We start from the raw sequence: 22,777 nt of genomic DNA, 5'->3' as shown, positions 1-22,777 counted from the left end.
TCTCTCCGTGTCTCTCTCCCCGTGTCTCTTTCTCCCCGTGTGTCTCTCTCCCCGTGTCTCTTTCTCCCCGTGTGTCTCTCTCCCCGTGTGTCTCTCTCCCCGTGTGTCTCTCTCCCCGTGCCTCTCTCTCCCCGTGTCTCTATCTCCCCATGTCTGTCTCTCTCCCCGTGTCTCTCTCTCCCCGCGTCTCTCTCCCCGCGTCTCTCTCCCCGCGTCTCTCTCCCCGCGTCTCTCTCCCCGTGTCTCTCTCCATGTCTTTGTCTGCAGTCTACAACGCCGAGTTCAAGCTGAGTATCGCGCGCACGAACCGCACGTTCAGACGCGCCATCTCCTCCAAGGGGATCCGTCTGGAACTCTACCACAAGAGGTGAGACAGAGACATGGTGAGAGAGACACGGGGAGAGAGACACGGGGAGAGAGACACGGGGAGAGAGAGACACATGGTGAGAGAGAGACATGGTGAGAGAGAGACATGGGGAGAGAGACACGGGGAGAGAGACACGGGGAGAGAGAGACATGGAGAGAGAGAGACACGGGGAGAGAGAGACACATGGTGAGAGAGACATGGTGAGAGAGAGACACATGGTGAGAGAGACACGGGGAGAGAGACACGGGGAGAGAGAGACACATGGTGAGAGAGACACATGGTGAGAGAGAGACATGGGGAGAGAGAGACACGGGGAGAGAGAGACACATGGTGAGAGAGACACATGGTGAGAGAGACACATGGTGAGAGAGAACACGAGGTGAGAGAGACACGGGGAGAGAGAGACACATGGTGAGAGAGACATGGTGAGAGAGACAGACAGAGACATTGTGAGAGAGACAGACAGAGACATGGCGAGAAAGACATTGTGAAAGAGACATGGTGAGAGAGACAAGTAGAGAGACATGGTGAGAGAGACAGACACTAGGAGAGAGACATGGTGAGAGACAGAGACACTGGGAGAGAGACATGGTGAGAGAGACATGGTGAAAGAGACATGGTGAGAGACAGAGACACTGGGAGAGAGACATGGTGAGAGAGACATGGTGAAAGAGACATGGTGAGAGAGACACATCGAGAGAGACATGGTGAGAGAGACAGACACTAGGAGAGAGACATGGTGAGAGACAGAGACACTGGGAGATAGACACGTAGAGAGAGACATAGGCATGGTGAGACAGAGACACTGGGAGAGAGAGACAGAGACACTGGGAGAGAGACAAAGAGAGATGGGGAGAGACACAGCTACATAGACTCATTCTCAGAGATTGGTGTTTGTGGTGGTTGTATTGTGGTAGTAGTGGTAGTTGTATAGTGGTAGTAGTTGTATAGTGGTAGTGGTGCAGGTTGTTGTGTAGTGGTGGTGGTGGTTGTGGCGGTGCAGGTTGTTGTATAGTGCTGGTGAAGGTTGTTGTGTAGTGGTGGTGGTTGTTGTGTAGTGGTTGTATAGTGGTGGTGGTTGTGGTGGTGCAGGTTGTTGTGTAGTGGTGGTGGTTGTGGTTGTTGTGTAGTGGTTGTATAGTGGTGGTGGTTGTGGTGGTGCAGGTTGTTGTGTAGTGGTGGTGGTTGTGGTTGTTGTGTAGTGGTTGTATAGTGGTGGTGGTTGTGGTGGTGCAGGTTGTTGTGTAGTGGTGGTGGTTGTGGTTGTTGTGTAGTGGTTGTATAGTGGTGGTGATTGTGGTGGTGCAGGTTGTTGTGTAGTGGTGGTGGTGGTTGTGGCGGTGCAGGTTGTTGTATAGTGCTGGTGAAGGTTGTTGTGTAGTGGTTGTGGTTGTTGTGTAGTGGTTGTATAGTGGTGGTGGTTGTGCTGGTGCAGGTGGTTGTATAGTGGTGGTGGTTGTGGTGGTGCAGGTTGTTGTGTAGTGGTGGTGGTGCAGGTTGTTGTGTAGTGGTGGTGGTGCAGGTTGTTGTGTAGTGGTGGTGGTGGTGGTTGTGGTTGTTGTGTAGTGGTTGTATAGTGGTGGGGGTGGTTGTGGTGGTGCAGGTTGTTGTATAGTGGTAGTGGTGCAAGTTGTTGTGTAGTGGTGGTGGTTGTTGTGTAGTGGTTGTATAGTGGTGGTGGTTGTGGTGGTAGTGGTCGTGTGGTGGTAGTGGTTGTATTGTGGTGGTAGTGGTTGTGTGGTGGTAGTGGTTGTGTAGTGGTGGTAGTGGTTGTATGGTGGTGGTAGTGGTTGTGTAGTGGTGGTAGTGGTTGTATAGTGGTGGTAGTGGTTGTGTGGTGGTAGTGGTTGTATAGTGGTGGTAGTGGTTGTATAGTGGTGGTAGTGGTTGTATAGTGGTGGTGGTAGAAGTGGTTGTGTGGTGGTGGTTGTGTAGAGAAAAAGAGACACTGGGGAGAGACACGTGCAGGTTGTTGTGTAGTGGTTGTGGTGGTTGTGATTGTTGTGGTGGTAGTGCGGGTTGTTGTGTAGTGGTTGTGGTGGTTGTGATTGTTGTGGTGGTTGTGGTGGTGGTGCAGGTTGTTGTGTAGTGGTTGTGGTGGTTGTGATTGTTGTGGTTGTTGTGGTGGTGGTGCAGGTTGTTGTGTGGTGGTTGTGATTGTTGTGGTTGTTGTGGTTGTGGTGCAGGTTGTTGAAGTCTGACTTGGTGGCCTGGGCTTCGTTCCGACTCGACAAACTGGAGACTCAGAGTCAGATCAGAGCCATCGTGGAGGTAGTCAACAACTACCACAACCACCACAACCACTGTCAACAGCAAACCACCACCACTACCACTGTCAACAACTACGACAACCACCACCACTACCACTGTCAACAACAAACCACAACCACCACCACTACCACTGTCAACAACTGCTACAACCACCACTACCACCACTATCACAACCACTACCACCTCTATACTACAACTACCGCCACCACTAGCATAATCACTACCAACCACTACAACTACCACCACAACCACTACAACTACCACCACAATCACTATCAGCCACTACTACAACCACTATGAACCACAACCATCACCACAACCATCACCACAACCACCATGCAGAATGTGATGATGGTAATGATGTAGATAACGGTGATGTTCGTTATGATATTGTAGATGATGTTGTAGATGATGATGATGATGGTGTTGATGTTGTTGATGATGATTATGTAGATGATGTAGATGATGTAGATGATGATGTTGTAGATGATGATGATGTTGTAGATGATGTAGATGATGATGATGTTGTAGATTATGATGTAGATGATGATGATGTTGTAGATGTTGATGTTGTAAATGATGATGTAGATGATGATGTTGTAGATGATGATTATGTAGATGATGATGTTGTAGATGATGATGATGTTGTAGATGATGATGATGTTGTAGATGATGATCATGATGATGTTGTAGATGATGATGATGATGTAGATTATGATGTAGATGATGATGATGTAGATGATGATGTTGTAGATGCTGATGTTGTAAATGATGATGTAGATGATGATGTTGTAAATGATGATGTAGATGTTGTAGATTATGATGTAGATGATGATGATGTAGATGATGATATTGATGTTGTAAATGATGTAGATGTTGTAGATTATGATGTTGTAGATGATGTTGATGATGTAGATGATGATGTTGATGATGTTGATGTTGTAGATTATGATGTTGTAGATGATGTTGATGATGATGATGATGTTGATGATGTAGATGATGATGATGTTGTAGATGATGTTGATGATGTAGATTATGATGTAGTTGATGATGATGTTGATGATGTAGATGATGATGATGTTGATGATGTAGATGATGATGATGTTGATGATGTAGATGATGATGATGATAATGTTGATGTTGTAGATGATGATGATGTAGATGATGATGATGTTGATGATGTAGATGGTTATGATGTTGATGATGTAGATGATGATATAGATGATGATGATGATGATGATGTAGATGATGATGATGTAGATGATGATGATGTTGATGATGATGATATAGATGTAGATGATGATGTTGATGATATAGATGATGATGTTGATGTTGTAGATGATGGTGATGTTGATGATGTAGATGATGTAGATGTTGATGATGTAGATGTTGATGATGATGATGTTGATGATGTAGATGATGATGTCGATGATGATGTTGATGATATAGATGATGATGATGATGATGTAGATGATGATGATGATGTTGATGATATAGATGTAGATGATGATGATGATATAGATGATGATGTAGATGATGATGATGATGATTATGATGTTGATGATGTAGATGATGATGTAGATGATGATGATGATGTAGATGATGTTGATGATGATGATGTTGTAGATGATGATATAGATGATGATGATGTTGATGATGATATAGATGATGATGATGTTGATGTTGTAGATGATGATGTTGATGATATAGATGATGATGTAGATGATTATAATGTTGATGATGTAGATGATGAGGATGATGTTGTTGATGTTGTAGATGATGATGTTGATGATAATGATGATGTAGATGATGATGATGTTGTAGATGATGATGATGTAGATGATGATGATGTAGATGATGATGACGATGTAGATGATGATGTTGTAGATGATGATGTAGATGATGATGATGATGTAGATGTTGTAGATGATGATGATGATATAGATGATGATGATATAGATGATGTAGATGATGATGATGATATAGATGATGATGATATAGATGATGATGATATAGATGATGATGATGATGATATAGATGATGATGATGATGATGATATAGATGATGTAGATGATGTAGATGATGATGATGTTGTTGTTGATGTTGTAGATGATGGAGGGCAGGAAGCCCACTGGAGGCAAGTTGGAGGTGGTTGCTCGCCTGAGGGAGCCTCTGGCTGGGCCCGAATTCTTCCTCTCTACAGAGAACTGGCTGAGTGTGGAGGTGGTGAACATCGCTCCAGTGACGGTACCCTCCTGTCTCTCTCTCTGTCTCTCTCTGTCTCTCTGTCTCTCTCTGTCTCTCTCTCTGTCTCTCTCTGTGTCTCTCTGGCTCTCTCTGTCTCTTTCTGTCTCTCTGTCTCTCTCACACACGGGGAGAGGGCTGGCTCAGTGTGGAGGTGGTGAACATCGCTCCAGTGACGGTACCCTCCTGTCTCTCTCTCTCTGTCTCTCTCTGTCTCTCTGTCTCTGTCTGTGTCTCTCTCTCTGTCTCTCTCTGTGTCTCTCTGGCTCTCTCTCTGTCTCTTTCTGTCTCTCTGTCTCTCTCACACACGGGGAGAGGGCTGGCTGAGTGTGGAGGTGGTGAACATCGCTCCAGTGACGGTACCCTCCTGTCTCTCTCTCTCTGTCTCTCTCTGTCTCTCTCTGTCTCTCTCTGTGTCTCATGATGTCTCTCTGTCTCTCACTCTGTCTCTCTCTCTGTCTCGCTCTGTCTCTCTCACACACGGGGAGAGGGCTGGCTGAGTGTGGAGGTGGTGAACATCGCTCCAGTGACGGTACCCTCCTGTCTCTCTCTCTGTCTCTTTCTGTCTCTCTGTCTCTTTCTGTCTCTCTCTCTGTCTCTCTCTGTCTCTGTCTCTCATGATGTCTCTCTGTCTCTCACTCTGTCTCTCTCTCTGTCTCTCTCTGTCTGTTTCTGTCTCTCTCTGTCTCTCTCACACACGGGGAGAGGGCTGGCTGAGTGTGGAGGTGGTGAACATTGCTCCAGTGACGGTACCCTCCTGTCTCTCTCTCTGTCTCTCTCTGTCTCTCTGTCTCTCTCTGTCTCTCTCTCTGTCTCTCTCTGTGTGTCTCTCTGGCTCTTTCTGTCTCTCTGTCTCTCTCACACACGGGGAGAGGGCTGGCTCAGTGTGGAGGTGGTGAACATCACTCAGGTGATGGTATCTCCTGTCTCTCAATCTGTCTGTCTCTCTGTCTCTCTCTCTGTCTCTCTCTCTGTCTCTGTCTCTCATGATGTCTCTCTGTCTCTCACTCTGTCTCTCTCTGTCTGTTTCTGTCTCTCTCTGTCTCTCTCACACACGGGGAGAGGGCTGGCTGAGTGTGGAGGTGGTGAACATCGCTCCAGTGACGGTACCCTCCTGTCTCTCTCTCTGTCTCTCTCTGTCTCTCTGTCTCTCTCTGTCTATCTCTCTGTCTCTCTCTCTGTCTCTCTCTCTGTGTCTCTCTGGCTCTCTCTCTGTCTCTTTCTGTCTCTCTGTCTCTCTCACACACGGGGAGAGGGCTGGCTCAGTGTGGAGGTGGTGAACATCACTCAGGTGATGGTATCTCCTGTCTCTCAATCTGTCTGTCTCTCTGTCTCTCTCTCTGTCTCTCTCTGTCTGTTTCTGTCTCTCTCTGTCTCTCTCACACACGGGGAGAGGGCTGGCTCAGTGTGGAGGTGGTGAACATCGCTCCAGTGACGGTACCCTCCTGTCTCTCTCTCTGTCTCTTTCTGTCTCTCTGTGTCTCTCTCTGTCTCTCTCTCTGTCTCTGTCTCTCATGATGTCTCTCTGTCTCTCACTCTGTCTCTCTGTCTCTCTCTCTCTCTCTGTCTCTCACTCTGTCTCTCTGTGTCTGTGTCTCTTTGTCTCTCTCTCTGTCTCTCTCTCTGTCTCTCATGATGTCTCTCTGTCTCTCACTCTGTCTCTCTGTCTCTCTCTCTCTGTCTCTCACTCTGTCTCTCTGTGTCTGTGTCTCTTTGTCTCTCTCTCTGTCTCTCTCTCTGTCTCTCTCTCTGTCTCTCTCTGTGTCTCTCTGGCTCTCTCTCTGTCTCTTTCTGTCTCTCTGTCTCTCTCACACACACGGGGTGAGGGCTGGCTCAGTGTGGAGGTGGTGAACATCGCTCAGGTGATGGTATCTCCTGTCTCTCAATCTGTCTCTCTGTCTCTTTATCTGTCTCTCTCAGTCTATCTCTGTCTGTCTCTCTCAGTCTCTCTCTGTCTGTTTCTCTCAGTCTCTCTCTGTCTCTCACTCTGTCTCTCACTCTGTCTCTCTCTGTCTGTTTCTGTGTCTCTCTGTCTCTCTCTCTGTCTCTCACTCTGTCTTTCTCTGTCTGTTTCTGTGTCTCTCTGTCTCTCTCTCTGTCTTTCTGTCTCTCTCTTTCTCTGTCGCTCTGTCTCTCTGTCTCTCTCTTTCTCTCTCACACGTGGAGGGAGACATGCTGGGAGGAGCCTGAGAGAAAGGAGGAAGTATCCAACTCCCGTGAGGGAGAAGGGAGGGAGACACAGGGAGACCCGCGGAGACTCGGGGAGACTCAGGGAGACTCGGGGAGACTTAGGGAGACTCGGGGAGACCCGCGGAGACTCAGGGAGACTCGGGGAGACTCAGGGAGACTCGGGGAGACTCGGGGAGACTCGGAGAGACTCGGGGAGACTCGGGGAGACTCAGGGAGACACAGGGAGACCCGCGGAGACTTGGGGAGACTCGGGGAGACTCAGGGAGACACAGGGAGACCCGCAGAAACTCGGAGAGACTCGGGGAGACTCAGTGAGACTCGGGGAGACCCGCGGAGTCACGGGGAGACCCGCGGAGTCACGGGGAGACGTGGGGAGACTCAGGGAGACTCGGGGAGACTCAAGGAGACTCGGGGAGACTCAAGGAGACTCAGAGAGATGCAGGGAGACTCGGGGAGATTCGGGGAGACCTGCGGAGTCACGGGGAGACTCGGGGAGACCCACGGAGATTCAGGGAGACGCGGCGAGACTCGGGGAGACTCGGGGAAACTCGGCGAGACTCGGGGAGACTCAGGGAGACGCGGCGAGACTCGGGGAGATGCAGGGAAACTCGGGGGAGATGCGGGGAGACGTGGGGAGACGCGCCGGAGACTGGGGGAGAGACAGATTCTCAATTTTGTTTCTGTCTCTGTAGGTTCCCAAATCTCTTCCTCCAGCTGCTAAGAGGTGAGTGGGTGGATGATTTGATGAACGGTTGGGTGGGTGATTGAGTGTGTGAGTGGGTGGGTGGGTGGGTGAGTGGGTGAGTGCTCGGTGAAACCCGCTTCCGTGGCGAGGCCTCTCTCGCAGAGGTTGGTGAGGGCTCGCCGCCACCACCATGGAGTGGATTTTTGCCGTGAAAAACCTCGGCCCTCCAACGCGTCCCTGAATCCCCTGGTGGCGTTAGTGAGCGGCTGATGGCGCGGCGCATTCCCTTGGCTGCTGGGGGCGATGCCCTTTTCCACGCTCGTCGACGGCTGTGCGCCTTCACTGCACGCAGGCAATGAGGCCAAGGAGCCCCTTCTGTAAAGCTCCCCGACACTGCCATGAAAAACACCGCGTACCGACAAGGGAGACTTCACTTACCAGGGTGGGCTCGGAGCACGAGGTCTGTGACCGCGTGCTGGGCCGACACGGGGTTGGGTAAGCAGAACAGGGACGGGCCGCGGCTACTCTGCCGATGCTCCCGACACCGCCAAGCGGTCTCCAACGCCCTGGCGTTCCAGTTGAAGGACAAACACAAGAACTCATGGCAGGACCGCCCCCCCGCCCAAAACACTGGCACCTGCTACATTTCATCGTCCGTCAGTGCGACCAAAAGGAGGTGCTGGTGACCTGAGCCATGCACGGGGTGGAATGCCGGACTGATGACCGTATCATCAAAGCCAAGCTCCGCGTTGAGATCCGTCCCCGCCATCCAAGGCAGGCCCCCCCCAAAATAAGCGACGATGCTCTCAAAAATTCAACCGTCACTAACAACCCGCGGCGCCCCCAGCAAACTCCCCGGACTCCGACCCCAACGCGACTTGTTGACGGCTTCAGGAGACGCTGCCTTTTGATGGTTCTTTTGTTGAAGCACAACGCCCGCTTGACGGGCAAAGACCCCCGACTCCAGCAGCTGCCCCCCCGAGCCTCTCCTCTCGACCCCTTTTAACCCCAGCGTGGCCCTTGACCCTTGGCCACGCCCGCTACTCTCGAACCCTCTCGATGCCTCTCGATCCTTGGCCTGCACCTGCTCCCCTTCTATCACTTGGCCACAGCCGCCCAGTATTCTTGATCATTCTCGCAGACCCCCAGATCGTTCCCCTGGCTATCCCGCAACCTGTCATTACCCCCTGTGGCCCCTAGTCTCTTCCTTTAGTAATTCCCCTGTGATTACCCCCTGTGGCCCCTAGTCACTTCCTTTAGTAATTCCCCTGTCATTACCCCCTGTGGCCCCTAGTCACTCCCTTTAGTAATTCCCCTGTGATTACCCCCTATGGCCCCTAGTCTATTCCTTTAGTAATTCCCCTGTCATTACCCCCTGTGACCGCTAGTCACTTCCTTTAGTAATTCCCCTGCCACTACCCCCTATGGCCCCTAGTCACTTCCTTTAGTAATTCCCCTGTGATTACCCCCTGTGGCCCCTAGTCACTTCCTTTAGTAATTAACCTGTCATTAGACCCTGTGGCCCCTAGTCACTTCCTTTACTAATTCCCCTGTCATTACCCCCTGTGGCCCCTAGTCACTTCCTTTAGTAATTCCCCTGTGATTACCCCCTGTGACCGCTAGTCTCTTCCTTTAGTAATTCCCCTGTGATTACCCCCTATGGCCCCTAGTCACTTCCTTTAGTAATTCCCCTGTGATTACCCCCTGTGGCCCCTAGTCTCTTCCTTTAGTAATTCCCCTGTGATTACCCCCTGTGGCCCCTAGTCTCTTCCTTTAGTAATTCCCCTGCCACTACCCCCTATGGCCCCTAGTCACTTCCTTTAGTAATTCCCCTGTCATTAGACCCTGTGGCCCCTAGTCTCTTCCTTTAGTAATTCCCCTGTCATTACCCCCTGTGGCCCCTAGTCACTTCCTTTAGTAATTCCCCTGTGATTACCCCCTGTGGCCCCTAGTCACTTCCTTTAGTAATTCCCCTGTGATTACCCCCTGTGGCCCCTAGTCACTTCCTTTAGTAATTCCCCTGTCATTATACCCTGTGGCCCCTAGTCTCTTCCTTTAGTAATTCCCCTGTCAGTAGACCCTGTGGCCCCTAGTCACTTCCTTTTGTAATTCCCCTGCCACTACCCCTGTGGCCCCTAGTCACTTCCTTTAGTAATTCCCCTATCAGTAGACCCTGTGGCCCCTAGTCACTTCCTTTAGTAATTCCCCTGTCATTACCCCCTGTGGCCCCTAGTCACTTCCTTTAGTAATTCCCCTGCCACTACCCCCTGTGGCCCCTAGTCACTACCTTTAGTAATTCCCCTGCGATTACCCCCTATGGCCCCTAGTCTCTTCCTTTAGTAATTCCCCTGTGATTACCCCCTGTGGCCCCTAGTCACTTCCTTTAGTAATTCCCCTGTCATTAGACCCTGTGGCCCCTAGTCTCTTCCTTTAGTAATTCCCCTGTGATTACCCCCTGTGGCCCCTAGTCTCTTCCTTTAGTAATTCCCCTGCCACTACCCCTGTGGCCCCTAGTCACTTCCTTTAGTAATTCCCCTGTCATTAGACCCTGTGGCCCCTAGTCTCTTCCTTTAGTAATTCCCCTGTGATTACCCCCTGTGGCCCCTAGTCACTTCCTTTAGTAATTCCCCTGTGATTACCCCCTATGGCCCCTAGTCTATTCCTTTAGTAATTCCCCTGTCATTACCCCCTGTGGCCCCTAGTCACTCCCTTTAGTAATTCCCCTGTGATTACCCCCTATGGCCCCTAGTCTATTCCTTTAGTAATTCCCCTGTCATTACCCCCTGTGACCGCTAGTCACTTCCTTTAGTAATTCCCCTGCCACTACCCCCTATGGCCCCTAGTCACTTCCTTTAGTAATTAACCTGTCATTATACCCTGTGGCCCCTAGTCACTTCCTTTAGTAATTCCCCTGTGATTACCCCCTGTGGCCCCTAGTCACTTCCTTTAGTAATTAACCTGTCATTAGACCCTGTGGCCCGTAGTCACTTCCTTTACTAATTCCCCTGTCATTACCCCCTGTGGCCCCTAGTCACTTCCTTTAGTAATTCCCCTGTCATTACCCCCTGTGGCCCCTAGTCACTTCCTTTAGTAATTCCCCTGTGATTACCCCCTGTGGCCCCTAGTCACTTCCTTTAGTAATTCCCCTGTCATTATACCCTGTGGCCCCTAGTCTCTTCCTTTAGTAATTCCCCTGTCAGTAGACCCTGTGGCCCCTAGTCACTTCCTTTTGTAATTCCCCTGCCACTACCCCTGTGGCCCCTAGTCACTTCCTTTAGTAATTCCCCTATCAGTAGACCCTGTGGCCCCTAGTCACTTCCTTTAGTAATTCCCCTGTCATTACCCCCTGTGGCCCCTAGTCACTTCCTTTAGTAATTCCCCTGCCACTACCCCCTGTGGCCCCTAGTCACTACCTTTAGTAATTCCCCTGCGATTACCCCCTATGGCCCCTAGTCTCTTCCTTTAGTAATTCCCCTGTGATTACCCCCTGTGGCCCCTAGTCACTTCCTTTAGTAATTCCCCTGTCATTAGACCCTGTGGCCCCTAGTCTCTTCCTTTAGTAATTCCCCTGTGATTACCCCCTGTGGCCCCTAGTCACTTCCTTTAGTAATTCCCCTGCCACTACCCCTGTGGCCCCTAGTCACTTCCTTTAGTAATTCCCCTGTCATTAGACCCTGTGGCCCCTAGTCTCTTCCTTTAGTAATTCCCCTGTGATTACCCCCTGTGGCCCCTAGTCACTTCCTTTAGTAATTCCCCTGTGATTACCCCCTATGGCCCCTAGTCTATTCCTTTAGTAATTCCCCTGTCATTACCCCCTGTGGCCCCTAGTCACTCCCTTTAGTAATTCCCCTGTGATTACCCCCTATGGCCCCTAGTCTATTCCTTTAGTAATTCCCCTGTCATTACCCCCTGTGACCGCTAGTCACTTCCTTTAGTAATTCCCCTGCCACTACCCCCTATGGCCCCTAGTCACTTCCTTTAGTAATTAACCTGTCATTATACCCTGTGGCCCCTAGTCACTTCCTTTAGTAATTCCCCTGTGATTACCCCCTGTGGCCCCTAGTCACTTCCTTTAGTAATTAACCTGTCATTAGACCCTGTGGCCCCTAGTCACTTCCTTTACTAATTCCCCTGTCATTACCCCCTGTGGCCCCTAGTCACTTCCTTTAGTAATTCCCCTGTCATTACCCCCTGTGGCCCCTAGTCACTTCCTTTAGAAATTCCCCTGTCATTACCCCCTGTGGCCCCTAGTCACTTCCTTTAGTAATTCCCCTGTGATTACCCCCTGTGACCGCTAGTCTCTTCCTTTAGTAATTCCCCTGTGATTACCCCCTATGGCCCCTAGTCACTTCCTTTAGTAATTCCCCTGTGATTACCCCCTGTGGCCCCTAGTCTCTTCCTTTAGTAATTCCCCTGCCACTACCCCCTATGGCCCCTAGTCACTTCCTTTAGTAATTCCCCTGTCATTAGACCCTGTGGCCCCTAGTCTCTTCCTTTAGTAATTCCCCTGTCATTACCCCCTGTGGCCCCTAGTCACTTCCTTTAGTAATTCCCCTGTGATTACCCCCTGTGGCCCCTAGTCACTTCCTTTAGTAATTCCCCTGTGATTACCCCCTGTGGCCCCTAGTCACTTCCTTTAGTAATTCCCCTGTCATTATACCCTGTGGCCCCTAGTCTCTTCCTTTAGTAATTCCCCTGTCAGTAGACCCTGTGGCCCCTAGTCACTTCCTTTTGTAATTCCCCTGCCACTACCCCTGTGGCCCCTAGTCACTTCCTTTAGTAATTCCCCTATCAGTAGACCCTGTGGCCCCTAGTCACTTCCTTTAGTAATTCCCCTGTCATTACCCCCTGTGGCCCCTAGTCACTTCCTTTAGTAATTCCCCTGCCACTACCCCCTGTGGCCCCTAGTCACTACCTTTAGTAATTCCCCTGCGATTACCCCCTATGGCCCCTAGTCTCTTCCTTTAGTAATTCACTTGTGATTACCCCCTGTGGCCCCTAGTCACTTCCTTTAGTAATTCCCCTGTCATTAGACCCTGTGGCCCCTAGTCTCTTCCTTTAGTAATTCCCCTGTGATTACCCCCTGTGGCCCCTAGTCTCTTCCTTTAGTAATTCCCCTGCCACTACCCCTGTGGCCCCTAGTCACTTCCTTTAGTAATTCCCCTGTGATTACCCCCTGTAGCCCCTAGTAACTTCCTTTAGTAATTCCCCTGTGATTACCCCCTGTGGCCCCTAGTCTCTTCCTTTAGTAATTCCCCTGCCACTACCCCTGTGGCCCCTAGTCACTTCCTTTAGTAATTCCCCTGTGATTACCCCCTGTAGCCCCTAGTAACTTCCTTTAGTAATTCCCCTGCCACTACCCCTGTGGCCCCTAGTCACTTCCTTTAGTAATTCCCCTGTCATTAGACCCTGTGACCCCTAGTCACTCCCTTTAGTAATTAACCTGTGATTCATCTTCTTTGGTTCTTTCGGTAAAGTCACGTAGAATGAGAATAAAATAATAAATTGATAAAATAAAATAACAATATTCTCACGACGTTTCGGCCACAACACAAGCGGCCTTCATCAGGTGAAGGGGCGCGACTGTCTGTGATTACCCCCTGTTGCCTCTAGTCACTCCCTTTACTAATTCCCCTGCAACTGCCCCCTGTGGCCCCTAGTCACTTCCTTTAGTAATTCCCCTGTCATTACCCCCTATGGCCCCTAGTCACTTCCTTCTAGTAATTCTCCTGTGATTACCCCCTGTAGCCCCTAGTCACTTCCTTTAGTAATTCCCCTGTGATTACCCCCTATGGCCCCTAGTCACTTCCTTTAGTAATTCCCCTGTGATTACCCCCTGTAGCCCCTAGTCACTTCCTTTAGTAATTCCCCTGTGATTACGCCCTGTGGCCCCTAGTCACTTCCTTTAGTAATTCCCCTGTCATTAGACCCTGTGGCCCCTAGTCTCTTCCTTGAGTAATTCCCCTGTGATTACGCCCTGTGGCCCCTAGTCACTTCCTTTAGTAATTCCCCTGTGATTACCCCCTGTGGCCCCTAGTCACTTCCTTTAGTAATTCCCCTGTGATTACCCCCTGTGACCGCTAGTCCCCTGTGCTGTCTTCACGCATGGACCGAGTTTGCACGCAGGCATCCTCGAGGCAGCCTCTGAATCAGACCGGGTACACCGAAAAGCATCGCCACGTCCGCTTCGACGAGACCGCTGTGATTATCCACACACTACAACAGAACAAATGCCGAAGCTCACAAAGCCGTCGTGTCCCACCCACACTCCCCCACTCTCCAATTCTCTCGTCTCCGGGGCCAAAGCAAAGTCACCCCAGTGTGCTGTCCGTGCCATTGAGAGGACACCTGGTGGGCCATCAAAAGCCCTCTGTGGCCCTCAAAAGCGAGCCATCACACCGGTCAGGTCTGCCGATGGCAAAATACTTTTCAAGGACCGCCAAAAGATCTTGGAGAGATGGGCGGAGCACTTTGATAATCTCCTCAACCACACTAACCCCACAGACTCGCTCATCCTCGACGCACTCCCAGATATCCCACCCATACATGCGCTCGACGTCCCACCACAATTTTCTGAGGTCCACCAGGTGCCCAAAGGCCTGAAAGACAACAAAAGTGCTGGACCCGACGGCATCCCAGCTTGAGATCCTGCAGCACGGGGGATGCTTCCTCCATCGCCGCTTGCACCTTCTCGTCAAGTCCAGCTGGCTGTCCGAAACCATCCCGCACGAATGGAAGGATGCACATGTTGTAGTTATCTACAGGAAGAAGGGTGACAAAGCGTCTTGCGGCAACAGCAGAGCGATCTTCCTTTCAGTCGCCGGGAAGGTCCTCGCCAGGATAATGATCTACCGGCTCGCAGAGCACCAAGCCGTAAACGTCCTCCCAGAATCCCGGTGCGGCTTCAGGAAAGCCACGAGCACAGCCGACATGATCTTTGTTCGCAAAGCAACTGCAGGAAAAATGCCGAGAGTAGAACAAAGACCTCCTCGTGTCTTTTATCGACCTCACCGAAGCATTCGACGCCATCGACGGTGAGATACTCGGGCAGCAGCTCATCAAATTTGGGGTGCCTCCCAAGTTTCTGAGCATTCTAAAACAGCTCCATGCAGGAATGCGTGCCAGAGTGGTGCTGTTGGTGTGCTTCAATCAGAGCCCCTTCAACGTGGAGGCCGGGGTCAAGCAAGGCTGTGTCCTGGCTCCAGTCATATTCAACACGGCTCCTTGCTGCCATCACAAGACTGTCACACAAATCCCTTAGCTCAATCGACGGAATCCAGCTACAGTACCGTCTGGATGGAAATCATCGTCTTCGATGGGCAGTCAGGAAGAGGGAGTGGGAGGGTGAGTGAGTGGGTGGAGAGTGGGTGAGTGAGTGAGTGGGTGAGTGAGTGAGTGAGTGGGTGAGTGAGTGGGTGGGTGAGTGAGTGGGTGGGTGAGTGGGTGACTGAGTGGGTGGGTGGGTGAGTGAGTGAGTGGGTGAGTGGGGGGGTGAGTGAGTGGGTGAGTGAGTGAGTGGGTAAATGGGTGAGTGGGTGAGTGAGTGGGTGAGTGGGTGAGTGAGTGGGTGGGTGGGCGTGGGTGAGTGGGTGGGTGAGTGAGTGAGCGGGTGGGTGGGTGGGTGGGTGGGTGAGTGGGTGAGTGGGTGGGTGGGTGAGTGGGTGGGTGGGTGGGTGAGTGGGTGGGTGGGTGGGTGAGTGGGTGGGTGGGTGGGTGGGTGAGTGGGTGGGTGGGTGGGTGAGTGGGTGGGTGGGTGGGTGGGTGAGTGGGTGGGTGGGTGGGTGAGTGGGTGGGTGGGTGGGTGAGTGGGTGGGTGGGTGGGTGAGTGGGTGGGTGGGTGGGTGAGTGGGTGGGTGGGTGGGTGGGTGGGTGGGTGGGTGAGTGGGTGGGTGGGTGGGTGGGTGGGTGGGTGGGTGAGTGGGTGGGTGGGTGAGTGGGTGGGTGGGTGGGTGAGTGGGTGGGTGTGTGGGTGAGTGGGTGGGTGGGTGAGTGGGTGGGTGGGTGGGTGGGTGGGTGGGTGGGTGGGTGGGTGGGTGGGTGGGTGAGTGGGTGGGTGGGTGAGTGGGTGGGTGGGTGAGTGGGTGGGTGGGTGGGTGGGTGAGTGGGTGGGTGGGTGAGTGGGTGGGTGGGTGAGTGGGTGGGTGGGTGAGTGGGTGGGTGGGTGAGTGGGTGGGTGAGTGGGTGAGTGGGTGGGTGAGTGGGTGGGTGGGTGAGTGAGTGGGTGGGTGGGTGAGTGGCTGGGTGAGTGGGTGAGTGGGTGGGTGGGTGAGTGAGTGGGTGGGTGGGTGGATTGGTGGGTGGGTGGGTTGATGGGTGCGTGCATGGATGGGTTGGTGGGTGAGTGGGTTGGTGGGTAAGTGGGTTGGTGGGAGAGTGGGTTGGTGGGTGAGTGGGTTGGTGGGTGAGTGGGTTGGTGGGTGAGTGGGTGGGTGGGTGGGTTGGTGGGTGAGTGGGTTGGTGGGTGAGTGGGTTGGTGGGTGAGTGGGTGAGTGGGTTGGTGGGTGAATGGGTTGGTGGGTGAGTGGGTGGGTGAGTGGGTGGGTGGGTGAGTGGGTTGGTGGGTGAGTGGGTTGGTGGGTGAGTGGATGAGTGGGTTGGTGGGTGAGTGGGTTGGTGGGTGAGTGGGTTGGTGGGTGAGTGGGTTGGTGGGTGAGTGGGTTGGTGGGTGAGTGGGTGAGTGGGTTGGTGGGTGAGTGGGTTGGTGGGTGAGTGGGTTGGTGAGTGGGTTGGTGGGTGAGTGGGTTGGTGAGTGGGTTGGTGGGTGAGTGGGTTGGTGGGTGAGTGGGTGAGTGGGTGAGTGGGTGGGTGAGTGGGTGGGTGGGTGAGTGGCTGGGTGGATGGGTGAGTGGCTGGGTGGATGGGTGAGTGGCTGGGTGGGTGAGTGGGTATGGGAGTGGGTGGGTTGCTGGGTGAGTGGGAGGGTGGATGTTTGGGTGAGTGGGTGGGTGCGTGCGTGGGTGGGAGGCTCCTAAGCCCTTGTCCCGACCGCCCGTGTGATCCTCCTGGGGCCGCTTTGTCTGTGTGCAGCGTCCCAGCGCGAATGTGGAGCCTCGAGGTCCTCGGCCTGGAGAAGAAGCTCTGTGATGCACAGGTAACCACCTACTTGGTCACCTACCTGGTCACCTACCCCTCTACCTACCTGGTCACCTACCTGGTCACCTACCCCTCTACCTACCTGATCACCTACCCCTCTACCTACCTGGTCACCTACCTGGTCACCTAGCACTACACCTACCACTCTACCTACCTGTATCTCCTAGCTCTACACCTACCACTCTACCTACCTGTATCACCTAGCTCTACACCTACCACTCTACCTACCTGTATCACCTAGCTCTACACCTACCACTCTACCTACCTGTATCACCTAGCTCTACACCTACAACTCTACCTACCTGTGTCACCTAGCTCTACACCTTCCACTCTACCTACCTGTATCACCTAGTACTACACCTACTACTCTATCTACCTGTATCACCTAGCTCTACACCTACCACTCTACCTACCTGTGTCACCTAGCTCTACACCTACCACTCTACCTACCTGTATCACCTAGCTCTACACCTACCACTCTACCTACCTGTGTCACCTAGCTCTACACCTACCACTCTACCTACCTGTGTCACCTAGCACTACACCTACCACTCTACCTACCTGTATCACCTAGCTCTACACCTACCACTCTACCTACCTGTATCACCTAGCTCTACACCTACCACTCTACCTACCTGTATCACCTAGCACTACACCTACAACTCTACCTACCTGTGTCACCTAGCTCTACACCTTCCACTCTACCTACCTGTATCACCTAGCTCTACACCTACCACTCTACTTACCTGTGTCACCTAGCACTACACCTTCCACTCTACCTACCTGTGTCACCTAGCACTACACCTACCACTCTACCTACCTGTGTCACCTAGCACTACACCTACCACTCTACCTACCTGTATCACCTAGCACTACACCTATCACTCTACCTACTTGTGTCACCTAGCTCTACACCTACCACTCTACCTACCTGTATCACCTAGCTCTACACCTACCACTCTACCTACCTGTGTCACCTAGCTCTACACCTACCACTCTACCTACCTGGTCACCTAGCACTACACCTACCACTCTACCTACCTGTGTCACCTTGCTCTACACCTACCACTCTACCTACCTGTATCTGCTAGCTCTACACCTACCACTCTACCCACCTGTGTCACCTTGCTCTACACCTACCACTCTACCTGTGTCACCTAGCTCTACACCTACCACTCTACCTACCTGTATCACCTAGCTCTACACCTACCACTCTACCTACCTGTTTCATATAGCTCTCCACCTACCACTCTACCTACTTGTATCACCTAGCTCTACACCTACCACTCTACCCACCTGTGTCACCTAGCTCTACACTTACCACTCTACCTACCTGTGTCACCTAGCTCTACACCTACCACTCTACTTACCTGTGTCACCTAGCACTACACCTTCCACTCTACCTACCTGTGTCACCTAGCACTACACCTACCACTCTACCTACCTGTGTCACCTAGCACTACACCTACCACTCTACCTACCTGTATCACCTAGCTCTACACCTACCACTCTACCTACCTGTGTCACCTAGCTCTACACCTACCACTCTACCTACCTGTGTCACCTAGCACTACACCTTCCACTCTACCTACCTGTGTCACTTAGCTCTACACCTACCACTCTACCCACCTGTGTCACCTTGCTCTACACCTTCCACTCTACCTACCTGTATCACCTAGCTCTACACCTACCACTCTACCTACCTGTGTCACCTAGCTCTACACCTACCACTCTACCTGTGTCACCTAGCACTACACCTACCACTCTACCTACCTTTATCACCTAGCTCTACACCTACCACTCTACCTACCTGTGTCACCTAGCTCTACACCTACCACTCTACCTACCTGTGTCACCTAGCACTACACCTACCACTTTACCTACCTGTGTCACCTAGCTCTACACCTACCACTCTACCTACCTGTATCACCTAGCTCTACACCTACCACTCTACCTACCTGTGTCACCTAGCACTACACCTACCACTCTACCTACCTGTATCACCTAGCTCTACACCTACCAATCTACCTACCTGTGTCACCTAGCACTACACCTACCACTCTACCTACCTGTATCACCTAGCACTACACCTATCACTCTACCTACTTGTGTCACCTAGCTCTACACCTACCACTCTACCTACCTGGTCACCTAGCACTACACCTACCACTCTACCTACCTGTGTCACCTTGCTCTACACCTACCACTCTACCTACCTGTGTCACCTAGCTCTACACCTACCACTCTACCTACCTGTGTCACCTTGCTCTACACCTACCACTCTACCTACCTGTATCTGCTAGCTCTACACCTACCACTCTACCCACCTGTGTCACCTTGCTCTACACCTACCACTCTACCTACCTGTATCACCTAGCTCTACACCTACCACTCTACCTACCTGTATCACCTAGCTCTACACCTACCACTCTACCTACCTGTGTCATCTAGCTCTACACCTACCACTCTACCTACCTGTGTCATCTAGCTCTACACCTACCACTCTACCTACCTGTATCACCTAGCTCTACACCTACCACTCTACCTACCTGTATCACCTAGCACTACACCTACCACTCTACCTACCTGTGTCACCTAGCTCTACACCTACCACTCTACCTACCTGTATCACCTAGCTCTACACCTACCACTCTACCTACCTGTGTCATCTAGCTCTACACCTACCGCTCTATCTACCTGGTCACCTAGCACGACACCTACCACTCTACCTACCTGTATCAGCTAGCACTACACCTACCACTCTACCTACCTGTGTCACCTAGCTCTACACCTACCACTCTACCTACCTGTGTCCCCTAGCTCTACACCTACCACTGTACCTATCCACTGATTCTTCACCAACCGATCTTTATTAATCCCCTGGATCCTTTATTGACCCACTGATCGGCCGCCCCGTTATTGAACCCCCAGATGGCTGTATTCAGGGAACGGGGGCAGCCCCTCCCCCCGGCACTCGGGGAAATGGCCGCCCGCATCTCCCAGAGGGCTGAGCGGCAACGGCACTTCCTGCGGAGCGGAGGCCCGGCGGCGCGCAGAGGTTCGCCCACTTGGCTTGGCGCTGTTCGTGGCCCCACTCGGAGTTGCCTCTCGCTCTCTGTCCCCTAGGTCGACTCAGCCATCGAATGAGTGCCTAGTGTCTCCTCGTGTCTCTCGCCGTGTCTCCCCGTTTGTCCCCGTGTCTCTCCCCGTGTCTCTCCCCGTGTCTCCTCGTGTCTCCTCGTGTCTCTCCCCGTGTCTCTCCCCGTGTCTCCTCATGTCTCCTCGTGTCTCTCCCTGTGTCTCCCCGTGTCTCCCTGTGTCTCCCTGTGTCTCTCCCCGTGTCTCCACGTGTCTCCTCGTGTCTCTCCCCGTGTCTCTCGCCATGTCTCTCCCTGTGTCTCTCCATGTGTCTCCTCGTGTCGCTCCCCGTGTCTCCCCGTTTCTCCCTCGTGCCTCTCGCCGTGTCTCTCCCTATGTCTCCCTGTGTCTCCTCGTGTCTCCCTGTTTCTCCCCGTGTCTCTCCCCGTGTCTCCCCGTGTCTCCCCGTGTCTCCCCGTGTCTCCCCGTTTGTCCCCGTGTCTCTCCCTGTGTCTCTCCCCGTGTATCCCCCGTGTCTCTCCCTGTGTCTCTCCCTGTGTCTCCCCCATGTTTCTCCCTGTGTCTCTCGCCGTGTCTCTCCCCGTGTCTCCCTGTGTCTCTCCCTTTGTCTCACCGTATCTCTCCCTGTGTCTCTCCCTGTGTCTCTCCCTGTGTCTCCCGGTGTCTCTCCCTGTGTCTCCCTTTGTCTCTCCGTATCTCTCCCTGTGTCTCTCCCTGTGTCTCTCTCCCCGTGTCTCACCGTTCTCCCCCGTCTCTCTCCCTTTCTCCCCGTGTCTCTCTCTCCCCGTGTCTCACCGTGTCTCACCATGTCTCTCCCTTTGTCTCTCCGTATCTCTCCCTGTGTCTCTCCCCGTGTCTCCTTGTGTCTCTCGCCGTGTCTCTCCCCGTGTCTCCCCCGTGTCTCTCGCCGTGTCTCTCCCTGTGTCTCCCTGTGTTTCCTCGTGTCTCCCTGTGTCTCCTCGTGTCTCTCGCCGTGTCTCTCCCTATGTCTCCCCGTGTCTCTCCCCGTGTCTCCCCATGTCTCCCCGTGTCTCCCCGTTTGTTCCCGTGTCTCTCCCTGTGTCTCTCCCCGTGTATCCCCCGTGTCTCTCCCTGTGTCTCTCCCTGTGTCTCTCCCTGTGTCTCCCCCATGTTTCTCTCTGTGTCTCTCGCCGTGTCTCTCCCCGTGTCTCCCTGTGTCTCTCCCTTTGTCTCTCCGTATCTCTCCCTGTGTCTCTCCCTGTGTCTCTCCCTGTGTCTCCCGGTGTCTCTCCCTGTGTCTCCCTTTGTCTCTCCGTATCTCTCCCTGTGTCTCTCTCCCCGTGTCTCACCGTTCTCCCCCGTCTCTCTCCCTTTCTCCTCGTGTCTCTCTCCCTTTCTCCTCGTGTCTCTCTCTCTCCCCGTGTCTCACCGTGTCTCACCGTGTCTCACCGTGTCTCTTCTCTGTGCCTCGTCCCTGTGTTTCCTCACCGTATCTCACCGTGTCTCACCGTGTCTCTGCGTAGACTTCACTGCGTTTCTCAAGACTGAATATTCTCGCTACTCCCAAGATGCAAAGAGATACCAGCAGTCCGGAGACAAGGTGTGGAGAGGCGATGCAGGGGAGACACAGGGGAGACACAGGGGAGACACGGGGGAGACACAGGGGAGACACAGGGGAGACAGGGGAGACACGGGGGAGACACGGGGGAGACACGGGGGAGACACAGGGGAGACACAGGGGAGACATAAGGGAGACACAGGGAAGACACAGGGAAGACACGGGGGAGACACGGGGGAGACACGGGGGAGACACGGGGGAGACACGGGGGAGACACAGGGGAGACACAGGGGAGACACAGGGGAGACACGGCAGAGACACAGGGGAGACACAGGGGAGACACAGGGGAGACACAGGGGAGACACAGGGGAGACATGGCAGAGACACAGGGGAGACACAGGGGAGACATAAGGGAGACACAGGGAAGACACAGGGAAGACACAGGGGAGACATAAGGGAGACACGGGGGAGACACGGGGGAGACACGGGGGAGACACGGGGGAGACACAGGGGAGACACAGGGGAGACACGGCAGAGACACGGCAGAGACACAGGGGAGACACAGGGGAGACACAGGGGAGACACAGGGGAGACACAGGGGAGACATGGCAGAGACACAGGGGAGACACAGGGGAGACACGGGGGAGACATGGCAGAGACACAGGGGAGACACAGGGGAGACATGGCAGAGACACAGGGGAGACACGGGGGAGACGCGGTGGAGATGCGGGGGAGACACAGGGGAGACACAGGGGAGACATGGCAGAGACACGGGGGAGACACGGGGGAGACACAGGGGAGACACGGGGGAGACATGGCAGAGACACAGGGGAGACACAGGGGAGACACAGGGGAGACACGGGGGAGACATGGGGGAGACACAGGGGAGACACAGGGGAGACGCGGTGGAGATGCGGGGGAGACACACGGACCCTGTGGGTAGTGGGGAGGGACCCTGTGGGTAGTGTGGAGGGACCCTGTGGGTAGTGGGGAGGGACCCTGTGGGTAGTGGGGAGGGACCCTGTGGGTAGTGGGGAGAGACCCTGTGGGTAGTGGGGAGGGACCGTGTGGTGGGTGGAATCTCATCTTTAAGCTCTCTGCATTCCCAGGAACATGAACGCAAAGCCATTGAACGTGTAAGACTCATCCAGAAAGAGGTGAGTGGGTGAGTGGGTCGGTGTGTGGGTGGATGGGTGAGAGATTGAGTGAGGGGGTGAGTGGGTGAGAGATTGAGTGAGGGGGTGAGTGAGGGAGTAGGTGGGTGAGTATGTGAGTGGGTGGGTGACTGAATGATTGAGTGAGTAGGTTG

At 53.0% G+C, this 22,777-nt stretch overlaps 1 protein-coding gene and 1 long non-coding RNA gene across 25 annotated transcripts in view; one reads left to right on the top strand and one right to left on the bottom strand.

The window, feature by feature from the left end:
- The window catches only part of LOC116957594 (coiled-coil and C2 domain-containing protein 1A-like), a 78,190-nt gene that overhangs the window by 54,539 nt on the left and 874 nt on the right, over positions 1-22,777 (top strand). For both annotated transcript variants that reach the window (XM_076056792.1, XM_076056790.1), the window contains exons 21-28: positions 268-367; positions 2,554-2,638; positions 4,748-4,885; positions 7,765-7,796; positions 16,785-16,848; positions 19,782-19,908; positions 21,434-21,510; positions 22,578-22,625. In XM_076056792.1, the coding sequence (XP_075912907.1) occupies positions 268-367; positions 2,554-2,638; positions 4,748-4,885; positions 7,765-7,796; positions 16,785-16,848; positions 19,782-19,908; positions 21,434-21,510; positions 22,578-22,625 (671 nt within the window). The remainder of the gene's footprint in view (positions 1-267; positions 368-2,553; positions 2,639-4,747; positions 4,886-7,764; positions 7,797-16,784; positions 16,849-19,781; positions 19,909-21,433; positions 21,511-22,577; positions 22,626-22,777) is intronic.
- Positions 16,656-19,785, bottom strand: LOC142907358 (uncharacterized). 23 transcript variants are annotated; one of them, XR_012930981.1, is made up of 5 exons: positions 18,517-19,785; positions 17,655-18,442; positions 17,523-17,580; positions 17,236-17,485; positions 16,657-17,198 (listed from the first exon to the last, which is right to left on the bottom strand). It is a non-coding gene; the product is annotated as an uncharacterized LOC142907358 (long non-coding RNA). The 23 variants fall into 23 exon arrangements; XR_012930977.1 differs by having other exon boundaries at positions 16,656-17,198; positions 17,236-17,383; positions 17,532-18,442; XR_012930982.1 differs by lacking the exon at positions 17,523-17,580 and having other exon boundaries at positions 17,634-18,442.

This window comes from Petromyzon marinus, chromosome 78, assembly GCF_048934315.1.
Source record: "Petromyzon marinus isolate PM22_M1 ecotype Great Lakes invasive population chromosome 78, UKy_Petmar_22M1.pri1.0, whole genome shotgun sequence".
NCBI lineage: Eukaryota > Metazoa > Chordata > Hyperoartia > Petromyzontiformes > Petromyzontidae > Petromyzon > Petromyzon marinus.
Note: the sequence above shows the minus strand (reverse complement) of the source record. Positions and strands in the feature narration are given on the sequence as shown.